This window comes from Pseudophryne corroboree, chromosome 5 (genome assembly GCF_028390025.1).
Source record: "Pseudophryne corroboree isolate aPseCor3 chromosome 5, aPseCor3.hap2, whole genome shotgun sequence".
Classification (NCBI taxonomy): domain Eukaryota; kingdom Metazoa; phylum Chordata; class Amphibia; order Anura; family Myobatrachidae; genus Pseudophryne; species Pseudophryne corroboree.
Window position 1 is genome coordinate 2,354,559 of NC_086448.1, and position 14,007 is coordinate 2,368,565.

Below are 14,007 nucleotides of genomic sequence, written 5' to 3' on the forward strand. Positions count from 1 at the left end.
TGTGAGGGAGGATTATTGTGGAGGAGGCTAGAGAGGATGGAGGTGTGAGGGAGGATTATTGTGGAGGAGGCAGGAGAGGGTGGAGGTGTGAGGCAGGATTATTGTGGTGGCGGCAGGAGAGGATGGAGGTGTGAAGGAGGATTATAGTGGAGGAGGCAGGAGAGGATGGAGGTGTGAGGGAGGATTATTGTGGAGGAGGAAGGAGAGAATGGAGGTGTGAGGGAGGATTATTGTGGAGGAGGCTAGAGAGGATGGAGGTGTGAGGGAGGATTATTGTGGAGGAGGCAGGAGAGGGTGGAGGTGTGAGGCAGGATTATTGTGGTGGCGGCAGGAGAGGATGGAGGTGTGAAGGAGGATTATAGTGGAGGAGGCAGGAGAGGATGGAGGTGTGAGGGAGGATTATTGTGGAGGAGGAAGGAGAGAATGGAGGTGTGAGGGAGGATTATTGTGGAGGAGGCAGGAGAGAATGGAGGTGTGAGGTAGGATTATTGTGGAGGAGACAGGAGAGGATGGAGGTGTGAGGGAGGATTATTGTGGAGGCGGCAGGAGAGGATGGAGGTGTGAGGGAGGATTATTGTGAAGGAGGCAGGAGAGGATGGAGGTGTGAGGGAGGATTATTGTGGAGGAGGCAGGAGAGGGTGGATTATTGTGGAGGCGGCAGGAGAGGATGGAGCTGTGAGGGAGGATTATTGTAGAGGAGGCATGAGAGGGTGGAGGTGTGAGGGAGGATTATTATAGAGGCACAGGAGAGGGTGGAGGTGTGAGGGAGGATTATTGTTGAGGCACAGGAGAGGGTGGAGGTGTGAGGGAGGATTATTGTGGAGGCAGCAGGAGAGGGTGGAGGTGTGAGGGAGGATTATTGTGGAGGAGCCAGGAGAGGGTGGAGGTGTGAGGGAGGATTATTGTGGAGGCACAGGAGAGGGTGGAGGTGTGAGGGAGGATTATTGTAGAGGAGGTATGAGAGGGTGAACGTGTGAGGGAGGATTATTATGGAGGCACAGGAGAAGGTGGAGGTGTGAAGGAGGATTATTGTGGAGGCACAGGAGAGGATGGAGGTGTGAGGAAAGATTATTGTGGAGGACACAAGGGGATGGAGAAGTCACAGGAGAATATTATGTAGAGGATATATGGAAAAGCAGTGGTAATTAAGTTTATGTGGAATATGAATAATTTGGAACTTCTTATACAGTAGATTAAGTTAATTGACCTCGACTTTTTGTTGGCGTCTTGCTCTTCTCAGACTCTACATCGGAACTGACCTACAATAGGAAACAGCGGAGTAAGAGAATGATTGTCATGTAATATGTTCTACTCCAACAATCCATATGAAGTATACAGTATATTAGCCAGCTCTCTATGTGACTCCTACAGACAGGCTCTAGTGGTCAACACCCTGGAGTCAGGGAACAATACAGATCTACTTCCAGTGGCTTAAACTGAATTCTTGTCCTAGTGCACTATAATGTGGTCACCTACCCATGGCTAAGGAGCATTATACAGTAGGTGACGTCACCTACCCATGGCTAAGGAGCATTATACAGTAGGTGACGTCACCTACCCATGGCTAAGGAGCATTATACAGTAGGTGACGTTACCTACCCATGGCTAAGGAGCATTATACAGTAGGTGACGTCACCTACCCATGGCTAAGGAGCATTATACAGTAGGTGATGTCACCTACCCATGGCTAAGGAGCATTATACAGTAGGTGACGTCACCTACCCATGGCTAAGGAGCATTATACAGTAGGTGACGTCACCTACCCATGGCTAAGGAGCATTATACAGTAGGTGATGTCACCTACCCATGGCTAAGGAGCATTATACAGTAGGTGACGTCACCTACCCATGGCTAAGGAGCATTATACAGTAGGTGACGTCACCTACCCAAGGCTAAGGAGCATTATACAGTAGGTGACGTCACCTACCCATGGCTAAGGAGCATTATACAGTAGGTGACGTCAGGTTGTTGAGGTGATAAAGCCTCGGGCAGTATTTGGTGTAGGATGCATGGCAGTGTCCTCCGGATACTGAAGCCTGGAGCTGCTGAATTTCAAAGAGGCCACTATGTCTAGGTGGAAGTGCTATAGCTTGTCAACATTCTGAATGGTGACATTATGTTGACATGAGAATGTTGACATGGGTGTTATGTTGACACTGCTTTTTTTCTATCTCTATCCCCAATGGTAACTCTAATAGAAATCTTACATTGCAGATGTCGATATTATGTTGACTTTTTGATTCTAGATGTGCTGACTGCGTACTGTCTACATGACCCTGTGTATATGGTGCTCCCTGTAACTGATATGTTACCACATGACCCTGTGTATATATGGTGCTTCCTGTAACTGATATGTCACCACATGACCCTGTGTATATATGGTGCTCTATGTAACTGATATGTCACCACATGACCCTGTGTATATATGGTGCTCCCTGTAACTGATATGTTACCACATGACCCTGTGTATATGGTGCTCCCTGTAACTGATCTGTTACTACATGACACTGTGTATATATGGTGCTCCCTGTAACTGATATGTTACTACATGACCGTGTGTACATATGGTGCTCCCTGTAACTGATATGTCACCACATGACCCTGTGTATATATGGTGCTCCCTGTAACTGATATGTTACTACATGACCCTGTGTATATACTGTATATGGTGCTCCCTGTAACTGATATGTCACCACATGACCCTGTGTATATATGGTGCTCCCTGTAACTGATATGTTACTACATGACCCTGTGTATATATGGTGCTCCCTGTAACTGATATGTTACTACATGACCCTGTGTATATATGGCGCTCCCTGTAACTGATATGTTACTACATGACCCTGTGTATATGGTGCTCCCTGTAACTGATATGTTACTACATGACCCTGTGTATATATGGTGCTCCCTGTAACTGATATGTTACTACATGACCCTGTGTATATGGTGCTCCCTGTAACTGATATGTCACCACATGACCCTGTGTATATATGGTGCTCCCTGTACCTGATATGTTACTACATGACCCTGTGTATATATGGTGCTCCCTGTAACTGATATGTTACTACATGACCCTGTGTATATATGGTGCTCCCTGTAACTGCTATGTTGCCACATGACCCTGTGTATATGGTGCTCCCTGTAACTGATATGTTACTACATGACCCTGTGTATATATGGCGCTCCCTGTAACTGCTATGTTACCACATGACCCTGTGTATATGGTGCTCCCTGTAACTGATATGTTACTACATGACCCTGTGTATATATGGCGCTCCCTGTAACTGCTATGTTACCACATGACCCTGTGTATATGGTGCTCCCTGTAACTGATATGTTACTACATGACCCTGTGTATATATGGCGCTCCCTGTAACTGATATGTTACCACATGATCCTGTGTATATGGTGCTCCCTGTAACTGATATGTTACTACATGACCCTGTGTATATATGGTGCTCTATGTAACTGATATGCTACTACATGACCCTGTATATATGGTGCTCCCAATAACTGATATTACCACATGACCCTGTATATATGGTGCTCCCTGTAACTGATATGTTACTACATGACCCTGTGTATATATGGTGCTCCCTGTAACTGATATGTTACTACATGACCCTGTGTATATATGGTGCTCCCTGTAACTGATATGTTACTACATGACCCTGTGTATATATGGTGCTCCCTGTAACTGATATGTCACTACATGACCCTGTGTATATATGGTGCTCCCTGTAACTGATATGTTACTACATGACCCTGTGTATATATGGTGCTCCCTGTAACTGATATGTTACTACATGACCCTGTGTATATATGGTGCTCCCTGTAACTGATATGTTACTACATGACCCTGTGTATATATGGTGCTCCCTGTAACTGATATGTTACTACATGACCCTGTGTATATATGGTGCTCCCTGTAACTGATATGTTACTACATGACCCTGTGTATATATGGTGCTCCCTATAACTGATATGTTACTACATGACCCTGTGTATATATGGTGCTCCCTGTAACTGATATGTTACTACATGACCCTGTGTATATATGGTGCTCCCTGTAACTGATATGTTACTACATGACCCTGTGTATATATGGAGCTCCCTGTAACTGATATGCTACTACATGACCCTGTGTATATGGTGCTCCCTGTAACTGATATGTCACCACATGACCCTGTGTATATATGGTGCTCCCTGTAACTGATATGTTACTACATGACCCTGTGTATATATGGTGCTCCCTGTAACTGATATGTTACTACATGACCCTGTGTATATATGGTGCTCCCTGTAACTGCTATGTTGCCACATGACCCTGTGTATATGGTGCTCCCTGTAACTGATATGTTACTACATGACCCTGTGTATATATGGCGCTCCCTGTAACTGCTATGTTACCACATGACCCTGTGTATATGGTGCTCCCTGTAACTGATATGTTACTACATGACCCTGTGTATATATGGCGCTCCCTGTAACTGCTATGTTACCACATGACCCTGTGTATATGGTGCTCCCTGTAACTGATATGTTACTACATGACCCTGTGTATATATGGCGCTCCCTGTAACTGATATGTTACCACATGACCCTGTGTATATGGTGCTCCCTGTAACTGATATGTTACTACATGACCCTGTGTATATATGGTGCTCTATGTAACTGATATGCTACTACATGACCCTGTATATATGGTGCTCCCAATAACTGATATGTTACCACATGACCCTGTATATATGGTGCTCCCAATAACTGATATGTTACTACATGACCCTGTGTATATATGGTGCTCCCTGTAACTGATATGTTACCACATGACCCTGTATATATGGTGCTCCCAATAACTGATATGTTACTACATGACCCTGTGTATATATGGTGCTCTCTGTAAGTAATATATGTTACTACATGACCCTGTGTATATATGGTGCTCCCTATAACGAATATGTTACCAAATGACCCTGTGTATATATGGTGCTCCCTGTAACTGATATGTTACTACATGACCCTGTGTATATGGTGCTCCCTGTAACTGATATGTTACTACATGACCCTGTGTATATATGGTGCTCCCTGTAACTGAGATGTCACTACAAGACCCTGTATATATATGGTGCTCCCTGTAACTGCTATGTTACTACATGACCCTGTGTATATATGGTGCTCCCTGTAACTGATATGTTACTACATGACCCTGTGTATATATGGCGCTCCCTGTAACTGCTATGTTACCACATGACCCTGTGTATATGGTGCTCCCTGTAACTGATATGTTACTACATGACCCTGTGTACATATGGCGCTCCCTGTAACTGCTATGTTACCACATGACCCTGTGTATATGGTGCTCCCTGTAACTGATATGTTACTACATGACCCTGTGTATATATGGCGCTCCCTGTAACTGATATGTTACCACATGACCCTGTGTATATGGTGCTCCCTGTAACTGCTATGTTACTACATGACCCTGTGTATATATGGTGCTCTATGTAACTGATATGTTACTACATGACCCTGTATATATGGTGCTCCCTGTAACTGATATGTTACCACATGACCCTGTGTATATATGGTGCTCCCTGTAACTGATATGTTACCACATGACCCTGTGTATATATGGTGCTCCCTGTAACTGATCTGTTACCACATGACCCTGTGTATATATGGTGCTCCCTGTAACTGATATGTTACTACATGACCCTGTATATATATGGTGCTCCCTGTAACTGATATGTTACCAGTGCCACATGACCCTGTGTATATATGGTGCTCCCTGTAACTGATATGTTACCATATGACCCTGTGTATATATGGTGCTCCCTGTAACTGATATGTTACTACATGACCCTGTGTATATATGGTGCTCCCTGTAACTGATATGTTACTACATGACCCTGTATATATATGGTGCTCCCTGCAACTGATATGTTACCACATGACCCTGTGTATATATGGTGCTCCCTGTAACTGATATGTTACCACATGACCCTGTGTATATATGGTGCTCCCTGTAACTTTTATGTTACTACATGACCCTTTGTATATATGGTGCTCCCTATAACTGAGATGTCACTACAAGACCCTGTATATATATGGTGCTCCCTGTAAATGCTATGTTACTACATGACCCTGTATATATATGGTGCTTCCTGTAACTGATATGTCACCACATGACCCTGTGTATATATGGTGCTCTATGTAACTGATATGTTACCACATGACCCTGTGTATATATGGTGCTCCCTGTAACTGCTATGTTACTACATGACCCTGTGTATATATATATGGTGCTCCCTGTAACTGATATGTTACTACATGACCCTGTGTGTATATGGTGCTCCCTGTAACTGCTATGTTACTACATGACCCTGTGTATATATGGCGCTCCCTGTAACTGATATGTTACTACATGACCCTGTGTATATATGGTGCTACCTGTAACTGATATGTTACTACATGACCCTGTGTGTATATGGTGCTCCCTGTAACTGATATGTTACCATATGACCCTGTGTATATATGGTGCTCCCTGTAACTGCTATGTTACTACATGACCCTGTGTATATATTGTGCTCCCTGTAACTGATATGTTACTACATGACCCTGTATATATATGGTGCTCCCTGCAACTGATATGTTACTACATGACCCTGTGTATATATGATGCTCCCTGTAACTGCTATGTTACCACATGACTCTGTGTATATATGGTGCTCCCTGTAACTGATCTGTTACCACATGACCCTGTGTATATATGGTGCTCCCTGTAACTGATATGTTACTACATGACCCTGTATATATATGGTGCTCCCTGTAACTGATATGTTACCACATGACCCTGTGTATATATGGTGCTCCCTGTAACTGATATGTTACCATATGACCCTGTGTATATATGGTGCTCCCTGTAACTGATATGTTACTACATGACCCTGTGTATATATGGTGCTCCCTGTAACTGATATGTTACTACATGACCCTGTATATATATGGTGCTCCCTGCAACTGATATGTTACCACATGACCCTGTGTATATATGGTGCTCCCTGTAACTGATATGTTACCACATGACCCTGTGTATATATGGTGCTCCCTGTAACTTTTATGTTACTACATGACCCTGTGTATATATGGTGCTCCCTGTAACTGAGATGTCACTACAAGACCCTGTATATATATGGTGCTCCCTGTAACTGCTATGTTACTACCTGACCCTGTATATATATATGGTGCTTCCTGTAACTGATATGTCACCACATGACCCTGTGTATATATGGTGCTCTATGTAACTGATATGTTACCACATGACCCTGTGTATATATGGTGCTCCCTGTAACTGATATATAACCACATGACCCTGTGTATATATGGTGCTCTATGTAACTGATATGTTACCACATGACCCTGTGTATATATGGTGCTCCCTGTAACTGCTATGTTACTACATGACCCTGTGTATATATGGTGCTCCCTGTAACTGATATGTTACTACATGACCCTGTGTATATATGGTGCTCCCTGTAACTGCTATGTTACTACATGACCCTGTGTATATATGGCGCTCCCTGTAACTGATATGTTACTACATGACCCTTTGTATATATGGTGCTACCTGTAACTGATATGTTACTACATGACCCTGTGTGTATATGGTGCTCCCTGTAACTGCTATGTTACTACATGACCCTGTGTATATATTGTGCTCCCTGTAACTGATATGTTACTACATGACCCTGTATATATATGGTGCTCCCTGCAACTGATATGTTACTACATGACCCTGTGTATATATGATGCTCCCTGTAACTGCTATGTTACCACATGACTCTGTGTATATATGGTGCTCCCTGTAACTGATATGTTACTACATGACCCTGTGTATATATGGTGCTCCTTGTAACTGATATGTTACCACATGACCCTGTGTATATATGGCGCTCCCTGTAACTGATATGTTACTTCATGACCCTGTGTATATGGTGCTCCCTGTAAATGATATGTTACCACATGACCCTGTGTATATGGTGCTCCCTGTAACTGATATGTTACTACATGACCCTGTGTATATATGGTGCTCCCTGTAACTGCTATGTTACCACATGACCCTGTGTATATGGTGCTCCCTGTAACTGATATGTTACTACATGACCCTGTGTATATATGGCGCTCCCTGTAACTGCTATGTTACCACATGACCCTGTGTATATATGGTGCTCCCTGTAACTGATATGTTACTACATGACCCTGTGTATATATGGCGCTCCCTGTAACTGCTATGTTACCACATGACCCTGTGTATATGGTGCTCCCTGTAACTGATATGTTACTACATGACCCTGTGTATATATGGCGCTCCCTGTAACTGATATGTTACCACATGACCCTGTGTATATGGTGCTCCCTGTAACTGATATGTTACTACATGACCCTGTGTATATATGGTGCTCCCTGTAACTGATATGTTACTACATGACCCTGTGTATATATGGTGCTCTATGTAACTGATATGTTACTACATGACCCTGTATATATGGTGCTTCCTGTAACTGATATGTTACCACATGACCCTGTGTATATATGGTGCTCCCTGTAACTGATATGTTACCACATGACCCTGTGTATATATGGTGCTCCCTGTAACTGATTTGTTACTACATGACCCTGTGTATATATGGTGCTCCCTGTAACTGATATGTTACTACATGACCCTGTATATATATGGTGCTCCCTGCAACTGATATGTTACCACATGACCCTGTGTATATATGGTGCTCCCTGTAACTGATATGTTACCACATGACCCTGTGTATATATGGTGCTCCCTGTAACTGATCTGTTACCACATGACCCTGTGTATATATGGTGCTCCCTGTAACTGATATGTTACTACATGACCCTGTATATATATGGTGCTCCCTGTAACTGATATGTTACCACATGACCCTGTGTATATATGGTGCTCCCTGTAACTGATATGTTACCACATGACCCTGTGTATATATGGTGCTCCCTGTAACTGATATGTTACTACATGACCCTGTGTATATATAGTGCTCCCTGTAACTGATATGTTACCACATGACCCTGTGTATATATGGTGCTCCCTGTAACTGCTATGTTACCACATGACCCTGTGTATATATGGTGCTCCCTGTAACTGATATGTTACTACATGACCCTGTGTATATATGGCGCTCCCTGTAACTGCTATGTTACCACATGACCCTGTGTATATGGGTGGTCATTCCGAGTCGTTCGCTCTGTAAATTTCATCGCATCACAGCGATTTTCCGCTTAGTGCGCATGCGCAATGTCCGCACTGCGACTGCGCCAAGCAAATTTGCTATGAAGATAGTATTTTTACTCACGGCTTTTTCTTCGCTCCGGCGATCGTAGTGTGATTGACAGGAAATGGGTGTTTCTGGGCGGAAACAGGCCGTTTTATGGGCGTGTGGGAAAAAACGCTACCGTTTCCGGAAAAAACGCGGGAGTGGCTGGAGAAACGGGGGTGTGTCTGGGCGAACGCTGGATGTGTTTGTGACGTCAAACCAGGAACGACAAGCACTGAACTGATCGCAGATGCCGAGTAAGTCTGAAGCTACTCTGAAACTGCTAAGAAGTTTGTAATCGCAATATTGCGAATCTTTCGTTCGCATTTTAAGAAGCTAAGATTCACTCCCAGTAGGCGGCGGCTTAGCGTGAGCAACTCTGCTAAAATCGCCTTGCGAGCGAACAACTCGGAATGACCACCATGGTGCTCCCTGTAACTGATATGTTACTACATGACCCTGTATATATATGGTGCTCCCTGTAACTGATATGTTACCACATGACCCTGTGTATATATGGTGCTTCCTGTAACTGATATGTTGCCACATGACCCTGTGTAAATATGGTGCTCCCTGTAACTGATATGTTACTACATGACCCTGTGTATATATGGCGCTCCCTGTAACTGCTATGTTACCACATGACCCTGTGTATATGGTGCTCCCTGTAACTGATATGTTACTGCATGACCCTGTGTATATATGGTGCTCCCTGTAACTGATATGTTACCACATGACCCTGTGTATATGGTGCTCCCTGTAACTGATATGTTACTACATGACCCTGTGTATATATGGCGCTCCCTGTAACTGCTATGTTACCACATGACCCTGTGTATATGGTGCTCCCTGTAACTGATATGTTACCACATGACCCTGTGTATATGGTGCTCCCTGTAACTGATATGTTACTACATGCCCCTGTATATATGGTGCTCTATGTAACTGATATGGTACCACATGACCCTGTGTATATATGGTGCTCCCTGTAACTGATATGTTACTACATGACCCTGTGTATATGGTGCTCCCTGTAACTGATATGTTACTACATGACCCTGTGTATATATGGTGCTCTATGTAACTGATATGTTACTATATGACCCTGTATATATGGTGCTCTATGTAACTGATATGTTACCACCTGACCCTGTATATATGGTGCTCCCTGTAACTGATATGTTACTACATGACCCTGTGTATATATTGTGCTACCTGTAACTGATATGTCACCACATGACCCTGTGTATATATGGTGCTCCCTGTAACTGCTATGTTACCACATGACCCTGTGTATATGGTGCTCCCTGTAACTGATATGTTACTACATGACCCTGTGTATATATGGTGCTCCCTGTAACTGATATGTTACTACATGACCCTGTGTATATATGGTGCTCCCTGTAACTGATATGTTACTACATGACCCTGTGTATATATGGTGCTCCCTGTAACTGATATGTTACCACATGACCCTGTGTATATATGGTGCTCCCTGTAACTGATATGTCACCACATGACCCTGTGTATATATGGTGCTCCCTGTAACTGAGATGTTACCACATGACCCTGTGTATATATGGTGCTCCCTGTAACTGAGATGTTACTACATGACCCTGTGTATATATGGTGCTCCCTGTAACTGATATGTCACCACATGACCCTGTGTATATATGGCGCTCCCTGTAACTGATATGTCACCACATGACCATGTGTATATATTGTGCTCCCTGTATCTGATATGTTACCACATGATTATTACGGCATCATGTCACACATGACCACATACATGACACTGCATGCATCACGGGTGGTCTTCATTTTGCCGAATGTCGGGATCCCGGCGCACAGTATACCGACGCCGGAATCCTGACACCCGGCATACCGGCACATATTCTCCCTCGTGGGGGTCCACGACCCCCCTGGAGGGAGAACAAAATAGCGTGGCGTGCGTAGCGCCCCACCGTGCCTGTATCGTGGCGAGCGCAGCGAGCCCGCAAGGGGCTCCTTTGCGCTCGCCACGGTGTCGGTATGCCGATGGTCGGGCTCCCGGCGCCGGTATGCTGGTCGCCGGGAGCCCAACCGCCGGCATACCATACTACACCCCCGTGATGTAGTATTACACAATCTCCTGCCGGTCATCATTTCCCCGCAGCATGAAAACTTGTGATGAAACAGTTTGCTGCATACGTTCCCCGTCTCATTTTCGATCTATGGAGAGTACAGTGCATCCGGAAAGTATTCACAGTGCTTCACTTTTTCCACATTTTGTTATGTTGCAGCCTTATTCCAAAATTAAATAACTTCATTTTTTCCCCTCAAAATTCTACACACAATACCCCAGAATGACAACGTGAAAAAAGTGGTTTTGAGATTTTTGTAAATTTATTAAAAATAAAAAACTAAGAAATCACATGTACATAAGTATTCACAGCCTTTGCTCAATACTTTGTTGATGCACCTTTGGCAGCAATTACAGCCTTAAGTCTTTTTGAATATGATGCCACAAGCTTGGCACAACTATCTTTGGGCAGTTTCGCCCATTCCTCTTTGCAGCACCTCTCAAGCTCCATCAGGTTGGATGAGAAGCGTCGGTGCACAGCCATTTTCAGATCTCTCCAGAGATGTTCAATCAGATTCAAGTCTGGGCTCTGGCTGGGCCACTCCAAGACATTCACAGAGTTGTCCCGAAGGCACTCCTTTGATATCTTGGCTGTGTGCTTAGGGTCGTTGTCCTGCTGGAAGAAGAACCGTTGCTACATTCATCTTTCCCTCTATCCTGACTAGTCTCCCAGTTCCTGTCGCTGAAAAAACATCCCCACAGTATGATGCTGCCACCACCATGCTTCACTGTAGGGATGGTATTGGCCTGGTGATGAGGGGTGCCTGGTTTCCTCCAAACATGACGCCTGGCATTCAATCCAAAGAGTTCAATCTTTGTCTCATTAGACCAGAGAATTTTGTTTCTCATGGTCTGAGAGTCCTTCAGGTGCACTTTGGCAAACTCCAGGTGGGCTGCCATGTGCTTTTTACGAGTGGCTTCCTTCTGACCACTCTACCATACAGGCCTGATTGGTGGATTGCTATAGAAATGGTTGTCCTTCTGGAAGGTTCTCTCTCCACAGAGGAATGCTATAGCTCTGACAGAGTGACCATTAGGTTCTTGGTCACCTCCCTGACTATGGCCCTTCAGCCCCGATTGCTCAGTTTAGATGGCCGGCCAACTCTAGGAAGAGTCCTGGTGGTTCTGAACTTCTTCCATTTATGGATGATGGAGGTCACTGTGCTCATTGGGACCTTCAAAGCAGCAGATATTTTTTGGTACCCTTCCCCAGATTTGTGCTTCGAGACAATCCTCTCTTGGAGGTCTACAGACAAGTCCTTTGACTTCATGCTTGGTTTGTGCTCAGACATGCACTGTCAAGTGTGGGACCTTGTATAGAGACAGGTATGTGCCTTTCCAACTCATGTCCAATCAACTGAATTTACCACAGGAGGACTCCAATTAAACTGTAGGAACATCTCAAGGATTATCAGTGGAAACAGGATGCACCTGAGCTCAATTTTGAGCTTCATGGCAAAGGCTGTGAATACTTATGTACATGTGCTTTCTTAGTTTTTTATTTTTAATAAATTTGCAAAAATTAAACAAAAACTTTTTTCACGTTGTCATTCTGGGGTATTGTGTGTAGAATTTTGAGGGAAAATGAATTTATTCCATATTGGAATAAGGCTGTAACGAAACAAAATGTGGAAAAAGTAAAGCGCTGTGAATACTTTCCGGGTGCATTGTACCCACCAAGCCAGTGCACAACACTTGACGTACTTCATGGGCTGCGCGCTGCTGACGTGACATGTGGGAGGTGGTCAGAATAATGTGACTGTGTATTAGTGATGAGCGGGTTCGGTTCCTCGGGATCCGAACCCCCCCCCCCCCCGAACTTCACCCATTTTACACGGTTCCGAGGCAGCCTCGGATCTTCCCGCCTTGCTCGGTTAACCCGAGCGCGCCCGAACGTCATCATCCCGCTGTCGGATTCTCGCGAGATTCGTATTCTATATAAGGAGCCACGCGTCACCGCCATTTTCACTCGTGCATTGGAGATGACAGCGAGAGGACGTGCAGCGTTCTCTCAGTTTCTGTGCTCAGTGTGCTGCAAATATCTGTGCTCAGTGTGCTGCAAATATCTGTGCTCAGTGTGCTGCAAATATCTGTGCTCAGTGTGCTGCAAATACCTGTGCTCAGTGTGCTGAAAATATCTACGTTCTCTACCTGAAAAACGCTCCATATCTGTGCTGCATTGTAATATATAGTAGGAGGACAGTGCAAAATTTTGCTGACCACCAGTATAGCAGTACGGTACAGTAGTCCACTGCTCTACCTCTGTGTCATCAAGTATACTATGCATCCATACCTGTGCTGCATTTTAGTTGTGCGCAGTATATATAGTAGGAGGGGACAGTGCAGAATGTTGCTATGACCACCAGTATATATATATCAGTACGGTACAGTAGGCCACTGCTCTACCTCTGTGTCATCAAGTATACTATGCATCCATACCTGTGCTGCATTTTAGTTGTGCGCAGTATATATAGTAGGAGGGGACAGTGCAGAATGTTGCTGTGACCACCAGTATATATATAGCGGTACGGTACAGTAGTC

The 14,007-nt window shown here is 44.3% G+C and overlaps 1 protein-coding gene across 1 annotated transcript in view; it reads right to left on the reverse strand.

Moving 5' to 3' along the window:
• The window catches only part of SLC39A4 (solute carrier family 39 member 4), a 121,984-nt gene that overhangs the window by 28,288 nt on the left and 79,689 nt on the right, over positions 1 to 14,007 (reverse strand). The window contains exon 9 of the mRNA XM_063921053.1: positions 1,208 to 1,259. Coding sequence (XP_063777123.1) covers positions 1,208 to 1,259 — 52 coding nt within the window. The remainder of the gene's footprint in view (positions 1 to 1,207; positions 1,260 to 14,007) is intronic.